The 18510-nt window shown below is 43.6% G+C and overlaps 1 protein-coding gene across 1 annotated transcript; it reads right to left on the bottom strand.

The window, feature by feature from the left end:
- Positions 1-572: 572 nt before the first annotated feature.
- grhl2b (grainyhead-like transcription factor 2b) lies at positions 573-17219 on the bottom strand. Its single transcript, XM_045214034.1, has 4 exons — positions 17133-17219; positions 3022-3107; positions 2693-2757; positions 573-1002 (listed from the first exon to the last, which is right to left on the bottom strand). The coding sequence occupies exons 1-4, from the start codon at positions 17203-17205 to the stop codon at positions 888-890; spliced, it is 339 nt and encodes a 112-aa protein (XP_045069969.1). The 5' UTR covers positions 17206-17219; the 3' UTR covers positions 573-887.
- Between the last annotated feature and the right edge of the window lie 1291 nt (positions 17220-18510).

Below are 18510 nucleotides of genomic sequence, written 5' to 3'. Positions count from 1 at the left end.
AGCGTTGCCAGGGAGCTCTATTTTCATGTCATCCAACAAATGGAAACACCTGGCATTGGCACTTGGACTGGAACCGGTGCTTTGGTCAGATTACTGGCCCCAGTCCTCCTGTACTGTCCTGTCCCCCGGCCCCAATCCAGTCCTCCTGTACTGTTCTCTGTCCCCCCGGCCCCACACTCAGTCCTCCTGTACTGTCCTGTCCCCCGGCCCCACACTCAGTCCTCCTGTACTGTCCTGTCCCCCGGCCCCACACTCAGTCCTCCTGTACTGTCCTGTCCCCCCAGCCCTAAACACAGTCCTCCTGTACTGTCCTGTCCCCCGGCCCTACACTCAGTCCTCCTGTACTGTCCTGTCCCCCAGCCCTACACTCAGTCCTCCTGTACTGTCCTGTCCCCCCAGCCCTACACTCAGTCCTCCTGTACTGTCCTGTCCCCCCGGCCCCACACTCAGTCCTCCTGTACTGTCCTGTCCCCCAGCCCTACACTCAGTCCTCCTGTACTGTCCTGTCCCCCCGGCCCCACACTCAGTCCTCCTGTACTGTCCTGTCCCCCCGCCCCCACACTCAGTCCTCCTGTACTGTCCTGTCCCCCCGGCCCCACACTCAGTCCTCCTGTACTGTCCTGTCCCCCCAGCCCTACACTCAGTCCTCCTGTACTGTCCTGTCCCCCCGGCCCCACACTCAGTCCTCCTGTACTGTCCTGTCCCCCCAGCCCTACACTCAGTCCTCCTGTACTGTCCTGTCCCCCGGCCCCACACTCAGTCCTCCTGTACTGTCCTGTCCCCCGGCCCCACACTCAGTCCTCCTGTACTGTCCTGTCCCCCCGGCCCCACACTCAGTCCTCCTGTACTGTCCTGTCCCCCCGGCCCCACACTCAGTCCCTCAGGCCTCATATCTCGGTGAGCGTGACCTTGTAGGCATCAGCGTAGCTCTCTATACTCAGGATGAAGGTGTCTTCATTAGAGTAATGCTCTATGATGTTGTCATCCATGTTCACCAGGATCCTACAAGGGAGAACGTGGAGAGTTAACTGATTGATTGACTGATTGACTGATTGACTGATTGACTGTCCTGCAAATGTTTAAAACCCAACATTCACAAACACAGAGGAATACCAAGATGTCAGACAGTCATGAACCTGGATATCCGTCCTTCTCACACCAGTTTGAGTAAAGAACAAGACTACAAAGTCTGGCAACACCAGCCGATTAGATTCCTTCAATTCATTCTAATGCTGTGTTCAATAGAATTCCATTCTAATGCTGTGTTCAATAGAATTCCTTTCTAATGCTGTGTTCAATAGAATTCCATTCTAATGCTGTGTTCAATAGAATTCCATTCTAATGCTGTGTTCAATAGAATTCCATTCTAATGCTGTGTTCAATAGAATTCCATTCTAATGCTGTGTTCAATAGAATTCCATTATAATGCTGTGTTCAATAGAATTCCATTCTAATGCTGTGTTCAATAGAATTCCATTCTAATGCTGTGTTCAATAGAATTCCATTCTAACGCTGTGTTCAATAGAATTCCATTCTAATGCTGTGTTCAATAGAATTCCTTTCTAATGCTGTGTTCAATAGAATTCCTTTCTAATGCTGTGTTCAATAAAATTCCATTCTAATGCTGTGTTCAATAGAATTCCCTTTCTAATGCTGTGTTCAATAGAATTCCTTTCTAATGCTGTGTTCAATAAAATTCCATTCTAATGCTGTGTTCAATAGAATTCCATTCTAATGCTGTGTTCAATAGAATTCCATTCTAATGCTGTGTTCAATAGAATTCCATTATAATGCTGTGTTCAATAGAATTCCATTCTAATGCTGTGTTCAATAGAATTCCATTCTAATGCTGTGTTCAATAGAATTCCTTTCTAATGCTGTGTTCAATAGAATTCCTTTCTAATGCTGTGTTCAATAGAATTCCTTTCTAATGCTGTGTTCAATAGAATTCCATTCTAATGCTGTGTTCAATAGAATTCCATTCTAATGCTGTGTTCAATAAAATTCCATTCTAATGCTGTGTTCAATAAAATTCCTTTCTAATGCTGTGTTCAATAGAATTCCATTCTAATGCTGTGTTCAATAGAATTCCATTATAATGCTGTGTTCAATAGAATTCCATTCTAATGCTGTGTTCAATAGAATTCCATTCTAATGCTGTGTTCAATAGAATTCCATTCTAACGCTGTGTTCAATAGAATTCCATTCTAATGCTGTGTTCAATAGAATTCCTTTCTAATGCTGTGTTCAATAGAATTCCTTTCTAATGCTGTGTTCAATAAAATTCCATTCTAATGCTGTGTTCAATAGAATTCCTTTCTAATGCTGTGTTCAATAGAATTCCTTTCTAATGCTGTGTTCAATAAAATTCCATTCTAATGCTGTGTTCAATAGAATTCCATTCTAATGCTGTGTTCAATAGAATTCCATTCTAATGCTGTGTTCAATAGAATTCCATTATAATGCTGTGTTCAATAGAATTCCATTCTAATACTGTGTTCAATAGAATTCCATTCTAATGCTGTGTTCAATAGAATTCCTTTCTAATGCTGTGTTCAATAGAATTCCTTTCTAATGCTGTGTTCAATAGAATTCCTTTCTAATGCTGTGTTCAATAGAATTCCATTCTAATGCTGTGTTCAATAGAATTCCATTCTAATGCTGTGTTCAATAAAATTCCATTCTCACTCACCCTTTTTTGCTTTTCTTGTAGATCTTGGCTATCCTCTCAGTAGGAACTCCATACTTCTCTGATATCTGTGAATGAAGGACAATGTTATTGAGATTCAATGACAAGCTATAGAACAATATCAGAGAGGATAACCTGGATCATCCAGATGATAGATACTAACTAACTGGTGGAGAACCTCTGGTCTGGTGGTCTAATTCCAGAAACAGGGCTTTCCTCCCCAACTCATCCCTTCCCACGTTGTCTCCTCCTAATCTGGCTGCCCTGCTGATTGTAATCTGTTTGAATAAAGCATCAATACCCTAAAACATATTTTTAAAAGAGATACTCACTGCGTCCACCAGGCCTCTCAGGGTTGGAGACTTGAGCATCAGAGCATCAAACACCTCATCTGACTCCTTCCTCACATACAGCAGGACTGTGGAGAGATGGAGACAATCACAATGTTATGCCACTCAAGTTGTTTTGGGTTGTCTGTGAAGCAGAGCTCTTATAGTAGGAGAATATATAGACTGGTACCTCTCTGTAGAGGTTATATAGACTGGTACCTCTCTGTAGAGGGTATATAGACTGGTGCCTCTCTGTTATATAGACTGGTACCTCTCTGTAGAGGTTATATAGACTGGTACCTCTCTGTAGAGGTTATATAGACTGGTACCTCTCTGTAGAGGTTATATAGACTGGTACCTCTCTGTAGAGGGTATATAGACTGGTACCTCTCTGTAGAGGGTATATAGACTGGTACCTCCCTGTAGAGGTTATATAGACTGGTGCCTCTCTGTAGAGGTTATATAGACTGGTACCTCTCTGTTATATAGACTGGTACCTCTCTGTAGAGGGTATATAGACTGGTACCTCTCTGTTATTTAGACTGGTACCTCTCTGTAGAGGTTATATAGACTGGTACCTCTCTGTAGAGGGTATATAGACTGGTACCTCCCTGTAGAGGTTATATAGACTGGTGCCTCTCTGTAGAGGTTATATAGACTGGTACCTCTCTGTTATATAGACTGGTACCTCTCTGTAGAGGTTATATAGACTGGTACCTCCCTGTAGAGGGTATATAGACTGGTACCTCTCTGTAGAGGTTATATAGACTGGTACCTCTCTGTAGAGGTTATATAGACTGGTACCTCTCTGTTATATAGACTGGTACCTCTCTGTTATATAGACTGGTACCTCTCTGTAGAGGTTATATAGACTGGTACCTCTCTGTAGAGGTTATATAGACTGGTACCTCTCTGTTATATAGACTGGTACCTCTCTGTAGAGGTTATATAGACTGGTACCTCTCTGTTATATAGACTGGTACCTCTCTGTTATATAGACTGGTACCTCTCTGTAGAGGTTATATAGACTGGTACCTCTCTGTAGAGGTTATATAGACTGGTACCTCTCTGTAGAGGTTATATAGACTGGTACCTCTCTGTAGAGGTTATATAGACTGGTACCTCTCTGTAGAGGTTATATAGACTGGTACCTCCCTGTAGAGGTTATATAGACTGGTGCCTCTCTGTAGAGGTTATATAGACTGGTACCTCTCTGTTATATAGACTGGTACCTCTCTGTAGAGGTTATATAGACTGGTACCTCTCTGTTATATAGACTGGTACCTCTCTGTTATATAGACTGGTACCTCTCTGTAGAGGTTATATAGACTGGTACCTCTCTGTAGAGGTTATATAGACTGGTACCTCTCTGTTATATAGACTGGTACCTCTCTGTAGAGGTTATATAGACTGGTACCTCTCTGTTATATAGACTGGTACCTCTCTGTTATATAGACTGGTACCTCTCTGTAGAGGTTATATAGACTGGTACCTCTCTGTAGAGGTTATATAGACTGGTACCTCTCTGTAGAGGTTATATAGACTGGTACCTCTCTGTAGAGGTTATATAGACTGGTACCTCTCTCTGTAGAGGTTATATAGACTGGTACCTCTCTGTAGAGGTTATATAGACTGGTACCTCTCTGTAGAGGTTATATAGACTGGTACCTCTCTGTTATATAGACTGGTACCTCTCTGTAGAGGTTATATAGACTGGTACCTCTCTGTTATATAGACTGGTACCTCTCTGTAGAGGTTATATAGACTGGTACCTCTCTGTAGAGGTTATATAGACTGGTACCTCTCTGTTATATAGACTGGTACCTCTCTGTTATATAGACTGGTACCTCTCTGTAGAGGTTATATAGACTGGTACCTCCCTGTAGAGGGTATATAGACTGGTACCTCCCTGTAGAGGTTATATAGACTGGTACCTCTCTGTAGAGGTTATATAGACTGGTACCTCTCTGTTATATAGACTGGTACCTCTCTGTAGAGGTTATATAGACTGGTACCTCTCTGTTATATAGACTGGTACCTCTCTGTTATATAGACTGGTACCTCCCTGTAGAGGTATATAGACTGGTACCTCCCTGTAGAGGGTATATAGACTGGTACCTCCTGTAGAGGGTATATAGACTGGTACCTCTCTGTTATATAGACTGGTACCTCTCTGTAGAGGTTATATAGACTGGTACCTCTCTGTTATATAGACTGGTACCTCTCTGTAGAGGGTATATAGACTGGTACCTCTCTGTAGAGGGTATATAGACTGGTACCTCCCCTGTAGAGGGTATATAGACTGGTACCTCCCTGTAGAGGGTATATAGACTGGTACCTCCCCTGTAGAGGGTATATAGACTGGTACCTCCCTGTAGAGGGTATATAGACTGGTACCTCCCTGTAGAGGGTATATAGACTGGTACCTCTCTGTTATATAGACTGGTACCTCTCTGTAGAGGTTATATAGACTGGTACCTCTCTGTTATATAGACTGGTACCTCTCTGTAGAGGGTATATAGACTGGGTACCTCTCTGTAGAGGGTATATAGACTGGTACCTCCCTGTAGAGGGTATATAGACTGGTACCTCCCTGTAGAGGGTATATAGACTGGTACCTCCCCTGTAGAGGGTATATAGACTGGTACCTCCCTGCAGAGGGTATATAGACTGGTACCTCTGTAGAGGTTATATAGACTGGTACCTCTCTGTTATATAGACTGGTACCTCTCTGTAGAGGTTATATAGACTGGTACCTCTCTGTTATATAGACTGGTACCTCTCTGTTATATAGACTGGTACCTCTCTGTAGAGGTTATATAGACTGGTACCTCTCTGTAGAGGTTATATAGACTGGTACCTCTCTGTTATATAGACTGGTACCTCTCTGTAGAGGTTATATAGACTGGTACCTCTCTGTTATATAGACTGGTACCTCTCTGTTATATAGACTGGTACCTCTCTGTAGAGGTTATATAGACTGGTACCTCTCTGTAGAGGTTATATAGACTGGTACCTCTCTGTAGAGGTTATATAGACTGGTACCTCTCTGTAGAGGTTATATAGACTGGTACCTCTCTGTAGAGGTTATATAGACTGGTACCTCTCTGTAGAGGTTATATAGACTGGTACCTCCCTGTAGAGGTTATATAGACTGGTGCCTCTCTGTAGAGGTTATATAGACTGGTACCTCTCTGTTATATAGACTGGTACCTCTCTGTAGAGGTTATATAGACTGGTACCTCTCTGTTATATAGACTGGTACCTCTCTGTTATATAGACTGGTACCTCTCTGTAGAGGTTATATAGACTGGTACCTCTCTGTAGAGGTTATATAGACTGGTACCTCTCTGTTATATAGACTGGTACCTCTCTGTAGAGGTTATATAGACTGGTACCTCTCTGTTATATAGACTGGTACCTCTCTGTTATATAGACTGGGTACCTCTCTGTAGAGGTTATATAGACTGGTACCTCTCTGTAGAGGTTATATAGACTGGTACCTCTCTGTAGAGGTTATATAGACTGGTACCTCTCTGTAGAGGTTATATAGACTGGTACCTCTCTGTAGAGGTTATATAGACTGGTACCTCTCTGTAGAGGTTATATAGACTGGTACCTCTCTGTAGAGGTTATATAGACTGGTACCTCTCTGTTATATAGACTGGTACCTCTCTGTAGAGGTTATATAGACTGGTACCTCTCTGTTATATAGACTGGTACCTCTCTGTAGAGGTTATATAGACTGGTACCTCTCTGTAGAGGTTATATAGACTGGTACCTCTCTGTTATATAGACTGGTACCTCTCTGTTATATAGACTGGTACCTCTCTGTAGAGGTTATATAGACTGGTACCTCTCTGTTATATAGACTGGTACCTCCCTGTAGAGGGTATATAGACTGGTACCTCCCTGTAGAGGTTATATAGACTGGTACCTCTCTGTTATATAGACTGGTACCTCTCTGTAGAGGTTATATAGACTGGTACCTCTCTGTTATATAGACTGGTACCTCTCTGTTATATAGACTGGTACCTCTCTGTAGAGGTTATATAGACTGGTACCTCTCTGTAGAGGTTATATAGACTGGTACCTCTCTGTTATATAGACTGGTACCTCTCTGTAGAGGTTATATAGACTGGTACCTCTCGTTATATAGACTGGTACCTCTCTGTTATATAGACTGGTACCTCTCTGTAGAGGTTATATAGACTGGTACCTCTCTGTAGAGGTTATATAGACTGGTACCTCTCTGTAGAGGTTATATAGACTGGTACCTCTCTGTAGAGGTTATATAGACTGGTACCTCTCTGTAGAGGTTATATAGACTGGTACCTCTCTGTAGAGGTTATATAGACTGGTACCTCTCTGTAGAGGTTATATAGACTGGTACCTCTCTGTTATATAGACTGGTACCTCTCTGTAGAGGTTATATAGACTGGTACCTCTCTGTTATATAGACTGGTACCTCTCTGTAGAGGTTATATAGACTGGTACCTCTCTGTAGAGGTTATATAGACTGGTACCTCTCTGTTATATAGACTGGTACCTCTCTGTTATATAGACTGGTACCTCTCTGTAGAGGTTATATAGACTGGTACCTCTCTGTTATATAGACTGGTACCTCCCTGTAGAGGGTATATAGACTGGTACCTCCCTGTAGAGGTTATATAGACTGGTACCTCCCTGTAGAGGGTATATAGACTGGTACCTCTCTGTAGAGGGTATATAGACTGGTACCTCCCTGTAGAGGTTATATAGACTGGTATCTCCCTGTAGAGGGTATATAGACTGGTACCTCCCTGTAGAGGTTATATAGACTGGTACCTCTCTGTAGAGGTTATATAGACTGGTACCTCTCTGTTATATAGACTGGTACCTCTCTGTAGAGGTTATATAGACTGGTACCTCTCTGTTATATAGACTGGTACCTCTCTGTTATATAGACTGGTACCTCCCTGTAGAGGGTATATAGACTGGTACCTCCCTGTAGAGGGTATATAGACTGGTACCTCCCTGTAGAGGGTATATAGACTGGTACCTCTCTGTTATATAGACTGGTACCTCTCTGTAGAGGTTATATAGACTGGTACCTCTCTGTTATATAGACTGGTACCTCTCTGTAGAGGGTATATAGACTGGTACCTCTCTGTAGAGGGTATATAGACTGGTACCTCGCTGTAGAGGGTATATAGACTGGTACCTCCCTGTAGAGGGTATATAGACTGGTACCTCCCTGTAGAGGGTATATAGACTGGTACCTCCCCTGTAGAGGGTATATAGACTGGTACCTCCCTGTAGAGGGTATATAGACTGGTACCTTCTGTTATATAGACTGGTACCTCTCTGTAGAGGTTATAAGACTGGTACCTCTCTGTTATATAGACTGGTACCTCTCTGTAGAGGGTATATAGACTGGTACCTCCCTGTAGAGGGTATATAGACTGGTACCTCCCTGCAGAGGGTATATAGACTGGGTACCTCCCTGTAGAGGGTATATAGACTGGTACCTCCCTGTAGAGGTTATATAGACTGGTACCTCTCTGTAGAGGTTATATAGACTGGGTACCTCTCTGTAGAGGTTATATAGACTGGTACCTATCTGTAGAGGTTATATAGACTGGTACCTCTTGTAGAGGTTATATAGACTGGTACCTCCCTGTAGAGTTATATAGACTGGTACCTCTCTGTAGAGGTTATATAGACTGGTACCTCTCTGTAGAGGTTATATAGACTGGTCCTCTCTGTTATATAGACTGGTACCTCTGTAGAGGGTATATAGACTGGTCCCTCTCGTTATATAGACTGGTACCTCTCTGTAGAGGTTATATAGACTGGTCCCTCTCTGTTATATAGACTGGGTACCTCTCTGTAGAGGTTATATAGACTGGTACCTCTCTGTTATATAGACTGGTACCTCTCTGTAGAGGTTATATAGACTGGTACCTCTCTGTAGAGGTTATATAGACTGGTCCCTCTCTGTTATATAGACTGGTACCTCTCTGTAGAGGTTATATAGACTGGTCCCTCTCTGTTATATAGACTGGTACCTCTCTGTAGAGGTTATATAGACTGGTACCTCTCTGTTATATAGACTGGTACCTCTCTGTAGAGGTTATATAGACTGGTACCTCTCTGTAGAGGTTATATAGACTGGTACCTCTCTGTAGAGGTTATATAGACTGGTACCTCTCTGTTATATAGACTGGTACCTCCCTGTAGAGGGTATATAGACTGGTACCTCTCTGTTATATAGACTGGTACCTCCCTGTAGAGGGTATATAGACTGGTACCTCTCTGTTATATAGACTGGTACCTCTCTGTAGAGGTTATATAGACTGGTACCTCTCTGTTATATAGACTGGTACCTCTCTGTAGAGGGTATATAGACTGGTACCCTCTCTGTAGAGGGTATATAGACTGGTACCTCCCTGTAGAGGGTATATAGACTGGTACCTCCCTGTAGAGGGTATATAGACTGGGTACCTCCCCTGTAGAGGGTATATAGACTGGTACCTCCCTGTAGAGGGTATATAGACTGGTACCTCCCTGTAGAGGGTATATAGACTGGTACCTCTCTGTTATATAGACTGGTACCTCTCTGTAGAGGTTATATAGACTGGTACCTCTCTGTTATATAGACTGGTACCTCTCTGTAGAGGGTATATAGACTGGTACCTCTCTGTAGAGGGTATATAGACTGGTACCTCCCTGTAGAGGGTATATAGACTGGTACCTCCCTGTAGAGGGTATATAAACTGGTACCTCCCTGTAGAGGGTATATAGACTGGTACCTCCCTGTAGAGGTTATATAGACTGGTACCTCTCTGTAGAGGTTATATAGACTGGTACCTCTCTGTAGAGGTTATATAGACTGGTACCTATCTGTAGAGGTTATATAGACTGGTACCTCTCTGTAGAGGTTATATAGACTGGTACCTCCCTGTAGAGGTTATATAGACTGGTACCTCTCTGTAGAGGTTATATAGACTGGTACCTCTCTGTAGAGGTTATATAGACTGGTACCTCTCTGTAGAGGTTATATAGACTGGTCCCTCTCTGTTATATAGACTGGTACCTCTCTGTAGAGGGTATATAGACTGGTCCCTCTCTGTTATATAGACTGGTACCTCTCTGTAGAGGTTATATAGACTGGTCCCTCTCTGTTATATAGACTGGTACCTCTCTGTAGAGGTTATATAGACTGGTACCTCTCTGTTATATAGACTGGTACCTCTCTGTAGAGGTTATATAGACTGGTACCTCTCTGTAGAGGTTATATAGACTGGTCCCTCTCTGTTATATAGACTGGTACCTCTCTGTAGAGGTTATATAGACTGGTCCCTCTCTGTTATATAGACTGGTACCTCTCTGTAGAGGTTATATAGACTGGTACCTCTCTGTTATATAGACTGGTACCTCTCTGTAGAGGTTATATAGACTGGTACCCTCTCTGTAGAGGTTATATAGACTGGTACCTCTCTGTAGAGGTTATATAGACTGGTACCTCTCTGTTATATAGACTGGTACCTCCCTGTAGAGGGTATATAGACTGGTACCTCTCTGTTATATAGACTGGTACCTCCCTGTAGAGGGTATATAGACTGGTACCTCTCTGTTATATAGACTGGTGCCTCTCTGTAGAGGTTATATAGACTGGTACCTCCCTGTAGAGGGTATATAGACTGGTACCTCCCTGTAGAGGTTATATAGACTGGTACCTCTCTGTAGAGGTTATATAGACTGGTACCTCTCTGTTATATAGACTGGTACCTCCCTGTAGAGGGTATATAGACTGGTACCTCTCTGTAGAGGTTATATAGACTGGTACCTCCCTGTAGAGGGTATATAGACTGGTACCTCTCTGTTATATAGACTGGTACCTCTCTGTAGAGGTTATATAGACTGGTACCTCTCTGTAGAGGTTATATAGACTGGTACCTCTCTGTAGAGGTTATATAGACTGGTACCTCTCTGTAGAGGGTATATAGACTGGTACCTCTCTGTTATATAGACTGGTACCTCTCTGTAGAGGTTATATAGACTGGTACCTCTCTGTTATATAGACTGGTACCTCTCTGTAGAGGTTATATAGACTGGTACCTCTCTGCAGAGGTTATATAGACTGGGTACCTCTCTGTAGAGGTTATATAGACTGGTACCTCTCTCTGTAGAGGTTATATAGACTGGTACCTCTCTGTAGAGGTTATATAGACTGGTACCTCTCTGTAGAGGGTATATAGACTGGTACCTCTCTGTTATATAGACTGGTGCCTCTCTGTAGAGGTTATATAGACTGGTACCTCTCTGTAGAGGGTATATAGACTTGTACCTCTCTGTTATATAGACTGGTACCTCCCTGTAGAGGTTATATAGACTGGTACCTCTCTGTTATATAGACTGGTACCTCCCTGTAGAGGGTATATAGACTGGTACCTCCCTGTAGAGGGTATATAGACTGGTACCTCTCTGTTATATAGACTGGTACCTCTCTGTAGAGGTTATATAGACTGGTACCTCCCTGTAGAGGGTATATAGACTGGTACCTCTCTGTAGAGGGTATATAGACTGGTACCTCTCTGTTATATAGACTGGTACCTCTCTGTTATATAGACTGGTACCTCCCTGTAGAGGTTATATAGACTGGTACCTCTCTGTAGAGGGTATATAGACTGGTACCTCTCTGTTATATAGACTGGTACCTCCCTGTAGAGGGTAGACTGGTACCTCCTGTAGAGGGTATATAGACTGGTACCTCTCTGTAGAGGTTATATAGACTGGTACCTCTCTGTTATATAGACTGGTCCCTCTCTGTTATATAGACTGGTACCTCTCTGTTATATAGACTGGTACCTCCCTGTAGAGGGTATATAGACTGGTACCTCTCTGTTATATAGACTGGTACCTCTCTGTAGAGGTTATATAGACTGGTACCTCTCTGTTATATAGACTGGTACCTCCCTGTAGAGGTTATATAGACTGGTACCTCTCTGTTATATAGACTGGTACCTCTCTGTTATATAGACTGGTACCTCCCTGTAGAGGGTATATAGACTGGTACCTCTCTGTAGAGGTTATATAGACTGGTACCTCCCTGTAGAGGGTATATAGACTGGTACCTCTCTGTTATATAGACTGGTACCTCTCTGTAGAGGTTATATAGACTGGTACCTCTCTGTTATATAGACTGGTACCTCCCTGTAGAGGTTATATAGACTGGTACCTCTCTGTTATATAGACTGGTACCTATCTGTAGAGGTTATATAGACTGGTACCTCTTTGTAGAGGTTATATAGACTGGTACCTCCCTGTAGAGGTTATATAGACTGGTACCTCTCTGTAGAGGTTATATAGACTGGTACCTCTCTGTAGAGGTTATATAGACTGGTCCCTCTCTGTTATATAGACTGGTACCTCTCTGTAGAGGGTATATAGACTGGTCCCTCTCTGTTATATAGACTGGTACCTCTCTGTAGAGGTTATATAGACTGGTCCCTCTCTGTTATATAGACTGGTACCTCTCTGTAGAGGTTATATAGACTGGTACCTCTCTGTTATATAGACTGGTACCTCTCTGTAGAGGTTATATAGACTGGGTACCTCTCTGTAGAGGTTATATAGACTGGTCCCTCTCTGTTATATAGACTGGTACCTCTCTGTAGAGGTTATATAGACTGGTCCCTCTCTGTTATATAGACTGGTACCTCTCTGTAGAGGTTATATAGACTGGTACCTCTCTGTTATATAGACTGGTACCTCTCTGTAGAGGTTATATAGACTGGTACCTCTCTGTAGAGGTTATATAGACTGGTACCTCTCTGTAGAGGTTATATAGACTGGTACCTCTCTGTTATATAGACTGGTACCTCCCTGTAGAGGGTATATAGACTGGTACCTCTCTGTTATATAGACTGGTACCTCCCTGTAGAGGGTATATAGACTGGTACCTCTCTGTTATATAGACTGGTACCTCTCTGTAGAGGTTATATAGACTGGTACCTCTCTGTTATATAGACTGGTACCTCTCTGTAGAGGGTATATAGACTGGTACCTCTCTGTAGAGGGTATATAGACTGGTACCTCCCTGTAGAGGGTATATAGACTGGTACCTCCCTGTAGAGGGTATATAGACTGGTACCTCCCTGTAGAGGGTATATAGACTGGTACCTCCCTGTAGAGGGTATATAGACTGGTACCTCCCTGTAGAGGGTATATAGACTGGTACCTCTCTGTTATATAGACTGGTACCTCTCTGTAGAGGTTATATAGACTGGTACCTCTCTGTTATATAGACTGGTACCTCTCTGTAGAGGGTATATAGACTGGTACCTCTCTGTAGAGGGTATATAGACTGGTACCTCCCTGTAGAGGGTATATAGACTGGTACCTCCCTGTAGAGGGTATATAAACTGGTACCTCCCTGTAGAGGGTATATAGACTGGTACCTCCCTGTAGAGGTTATATAGACTGGTACCTCTCTGTAGAGGTTATATAGACTGGTACCCTCTCTGTAGAGGTTATATAGACTGGTACCTATCTGTAGAGGTTATATAGACTGGTACCTCTCTGTAGAGGTTATATAGACTGGTACCTCCCTGTAGAGGTTATATAGACTGGTACCTCTCTGTAGAGGTTATATAGACTGGTACCTCTCTGTAGAGGTTATATAGACTGGTACCTCTCTGTAGAGGTTATATAGACTGGTCCCTCTCTGTTATATAGACTGGTACCTCTCTGTAGAGGGTATATAGACTGGTCCCTCTCTGTTATATAGACTGGTACCTCTCTGTAGAGGTTATATAGACTGGTCCCTCTCTGTTATATAGACTGGTACCTCTCTGTAGAGTGTTATATAGACTGGTACCTCTCTGTTATATAGACTGGTACCTCTCTGTAGAGGTTATATAGACTGGTACCTCTCTGTAGAGGTTATATAGACTGGTCCCTCTCTGTTATATAGACTGGTACCTCTCTGTAGAGGTTATATAGACTGGTCCCTCTCTGTTATATAGACTGGTACCTCTCTGTAGAGGTTATATAGACTGGTACCTCTCTGTTATATAGACTGGTACCTCTCTGTAGAGGTTATATAGACTGGTACCTCTCTGTAGAGGTTATATAGACTGGTACCTCTCTGTAGAGGTTATATAGACTGGTACCTCTCTGTTATATAGACTGGTACCTCCCTGTAGAGGGTATATAGACTGGTACCTCTCTGTTATATAGACTGGTACCTCCCTGTAGAGGGTATATAGACTGGTACCTCTCTGTTATATAGACTGGTGCCTCTCTGTAGAGGTTATATAGACTGGTACCTCCCTGTAGAGGGTATATAGACTGGTACCTCCCTGTAGAGGTTATATAGACTGGTACCTCTCTGTAGAGGTTATATAGACTGGTACCTCTCTGTTATATAGACTGGTACCTCCCTGTAGAGGGTATATAGACTGGTACCTCTCTGTAGAGGTTATATAGACTGGTACCTCCCTGTAGAGGGTATATAGACTGGTACCTCTCTGTTATATAGACTGGTACCTCTCTGTAGAGGTTATATAGACTGGTACCTCTCTGTAGAGGTTATATAGACTGGTACCTCTCTGTAGAGGTTATATAGACTGGTACCTCTCTGTAGAGGGTATATAGACTGGTACCTCTGTTATATAGACTGGTACCTCTCTGTAGAGGTTATATAGACTGGTACCTCTCTGTTATATAGACTGGTACCTCTCTGTAGAGGTTATATAGACTGGTACCTCTCTGTAGAGGTTATATAGACTGGTACCTCTCTGTAGAGGTTATATAGACTGGTACCTCTCTGTAGAGGTTATATAGACTGGTACCTCTCTGTAGAGGTTATATAGACTGGTACCTCTCTGTAGAGGGTATATAGACTGGTACCTCTCTGTTATATAGACTGGTGCCTCTCTGTAGAGGTTATATAGACTGGTACCTCTCTGTAGAGGGTATATAGACTTGTACCTCTCTGTTATATAGACTGGTACCTCCCTGTAGAGGTTATATAGACTGGTACCTCTCTGTTATATAGACTGGTACCTCCCTGTAGAGGGTATATAGACTGGTACCTCCCTGTAGAGGGTATATAGACTGGTACCTCTCTGTTATATAGACTGGTACCTCTCTGTAGAGGTTATATAGACTGGTACCTCCCTGTAGAGGGTATATAGACTGGTACCTCTCTGTAGAGGGTATATAGACTGGTACCTCTCTGTTATATAGACTGGTACCTCTCTGTTATATAGACTGGTACCTCCCTGTAGAGGTTATATAGACTGGTACCTCTCTGTAGAGGGTATATAGACTGGTACCTCTCTGTTATATAGACTGGTACCTCCCTGTAGAGGGTATATAGACTGGTACCTCCCTGTAGAGGGTATATAGACTGGTACCTCTCTGTAGAGGTTATATAGACTGGTACCTCTCTGTTATATAGACTGGTCCCTCTCTGTTATATAGACTGGTACCTCTCTGTTATATAGACTGGTACCTCCCTGTAGAGGGTATATAGACTGGTACCTCTCTGTTATATAGACTGGTACCTCTCTGTAGAGGTTATATAGACTGGTACCTCTCTGTTATATAGACTGGTACCTCCCTGTAGAGGTTATATAGACTGGTACCTCTCTGTTATATAGACTGGTACCTCTCTGTTATATAGACTGGTACCTCCCTGTAGAGGGTATATAGACTGGTACCTCTCTGTAGAGGTTATATAGACTGGTACCTCCCTGTAGAGGGTATATAGACTGGTACCTCTCTGTTATATAGACTGGTACCTCTCTGTAGAGGTTATATAGACTGGTACCTCTCTGTTATATAGACTGGTACCTCCCTGTAGAGGGTATATAGACTGGTACCTCTCTGTAGAGGTTATATAGACTGGTGCCTCTCTGTAGAGGTTATATAGACTGGTACCTCTCTGTTATATAGACTGGTACCTCTCTGTAGAGGTTATATAGACTGGTACCTCTCTGTTATATAGACTGGTACCTCCCTGTAGAGGGTATATAGACTGGTACCTCTCTGTAGAGGTTATATAGACTGGTGCCTCTCTGTAGAGGTTATATAGACTGGTACCTCTCTGTTATATAGACTGGTACCTCTCTGTAGAGGTTATATAGACTGGTACCTCTCTGTTATATAGACTGGTACCTCCCTGTAGAGGTTATATAGACTGGTACCTCTCTGTAGAGGTTATATAGACTGGTACCTCTATGTAGAGGTTATATAGACTGGTACCTCTCTGTAGAGGTTATATAGACTGGTACCTCTCTGTTATATAGACTGGTACCTCTCTGTAGAGGGTATATAGACTGGTACCTCCCTGTAGAGGTTATATAGACTGGTACCTCTCTGTTATATAGACTGGTACCTCTCTGTTATATAGACTGGTACCTCCCTGTAGAGGTTATATAGACTGGTACCTCCCTGTAGAGGTTATATAGACTGGTACCTCTCTGTAGAGGTTATATAGACTGGTACCTCTCTGTTATATAGACTGGTACCTCTCTGTAGAGGTTATATAGACTGGTACCTCTCTGTTATATAGACTGGTACCTCCCTGTAGAGGTTATATAGACTGGTACCTCTCTGTAGAGGTTATATAGACTGGTGCCTCTCTGTAGAGGTTATATAGACTGGTACCTCTCTGTTATATAGACTGGTACCTCCCTGTAGAGGTTATATAGACTGGTACCTCCCTGTAGAGGGTATATAGACTGGTACCTCTCTGTAGAGGTTATATAGACTGGTACCTCCCTGTAGAGGGTATATAGACTGGTGCCTCTCTGTAGAGGTTATATAGACTGGTACCTCTCTGTAGAGGTTATATAGACTGGTACCTCTCTGTTATATAGACTGGTACCTCCCTGTAGAGGTTATATAGACTGGTACCTCCCTGTAGAGGGTATATAGACTGGTACCTCTCTGTAGAGGTTATATAGACTGGTACCTCCCTGTAGAGGGTATATAGACTGGTGCCTCTCTGTAGAGGTTATATAGACTGGTACCTCTCTGTAGAGGTTATATAGACTGGTACCTCTCTGTAGAGGTTATATAGACTGGTACCTCTCTGTAGAGGTTATATAGACTGGTACCTCGCTTGTGCGTTTCCTCTTTGATCTGTTTGTGGGGCGGAGGTGAGAGGTCGTCCTCTGACGGTCTGAACATCCTCTTCACCAACACACTCCTGCATGATGGACACAACAACAACAACAACAACAGACCAGTCAGACCTCTAACTCACACACACACTCATCACACATCACAGACAGGATCCACTCTCTATCCCCAACAGACAGGATCCACTCTCTATCCCCAACAGACAGGATCCACTCTCTATCCCCAACAGACAGGATCCACTCTCTATCCCCATCAGACAGGATCCACTCTCTATCCCCAACAGACAGGATCCACTCTCTATCCCCAACAGACAGGATCCACTCTCTATCCCCAACAGACAGGATCCACTCTCTATCCCCAACAACAGGGCTCTCTCTGAGGCTGGGATTCAACCCCACATCACAGACAGGATCCACTCTCTATCCCCAACAACAGGGCTCTCTCTGAGGCTGGGATTCAACCCCCACATCACAGACAGGATCCACTCTCTATCCCCAACAACAGGGCTCTCTCTGAGGCTGGGATTCAACCCCACATCACAGACAGGATCCACTCTCTATCCCCAACAACAGGGCTCTCTCTGAGGCTGGGATTCAACCCCACATCACAGACAGGATCCACTCTATCCCCAACAACAGGGCTCTCTCTGAGGCTGGGATTCAACCCCACATCACAGACAGGATCCACTCTCTATCCCCAACAACAGGGCTCTCTCTGAGGCTGGGATTCAACCCCACATCACAGACAGGATCCACTCTCTATCCCCAACAACAGGGCTCTCTCTGAGGCTGGGATTCAACCCCACATCACAGACAGGATCCACTCTCTATCCCCAACAACAGGGCTCTCTCTGAGGCTGGGATTCAACCCCACATCACAGACAGGATCCACTCTCTATCCCCAACAACAGGGCTCTCTCTGAGGCTGGGATTCAACCCCACATCACAGACAGGATCCACTCTCTATCCCCAACAACAGGGCTCTCTCTGAGGCTGGGATTCAACCCCACATCACAGACAGGATCCACTCTCATCCCCAACAACAGGGCTCTCTCTGAGGCTGGGATTCAACCCCACATCACAGACAGGATCCACTCTCTATCCCCAACAACAGGGCTCTCTCTGAGGCTGGGATTCAACCCCACATCACAGACAGGATCCACTCTCTATCCCCAACAACAGGGCTCTCTCTGAGGCTGGGATTCAACCCCACATCAAAGACAGGATCCACTCTCTATCCCCAACAACAGGGCTCTCTCTGAGGCTGGGATTCAACCCCACATCACAGAAAGGATCCACTCTTATCCCCAACAACAGGGCTCTCTCTGAGGCTGGGATTCAACCCGCACATCAC

This window comes from Coregonus clupeaformis, unplaced genomic scaffold (genome assembly GCF_020615455.1).
Source record: "Coregonus clupeaformis isolate EN_2021a unplaced genomic scaffold, ASM2061545v1 scaf0187, whole genome shotgun sequence".
Classification (NCBI taxonomy): Eukaryota; Metazoa; Chordata; class Actinopteri; order Salmoniformes; family Salmonidae; genus Coregonus; species Coregonus clupeaformis.
This window is presented reverse-complemented; position numbering and strand designations above follow the sequence as displayed.

Bases quoted from the DNA above. Each gene is read 5' to 3' on its own strand.
- grhl2b (XM_045214034.1), bottom strand. From the start codon at position 17,205: ATGTTCAGACCGTCAGAGGACGACCTCTCACCTCCGCCCCACAAACAG. The intron at 3,108-17,132 runs GTACCAGTCTAT...ATCTCTCCACAG, and splicing joins AGAGGAAACGCACAAGCGAG to TCCTGCTGTATGTGAGGAAG. The intron at 2,758-3,021 runs GTGAGTATCTCT...CTTCATTCACAG, and splicing joins TGAGAGGCCTGGTGGACGCA to ATATCAGAGAAGTATGGAGT.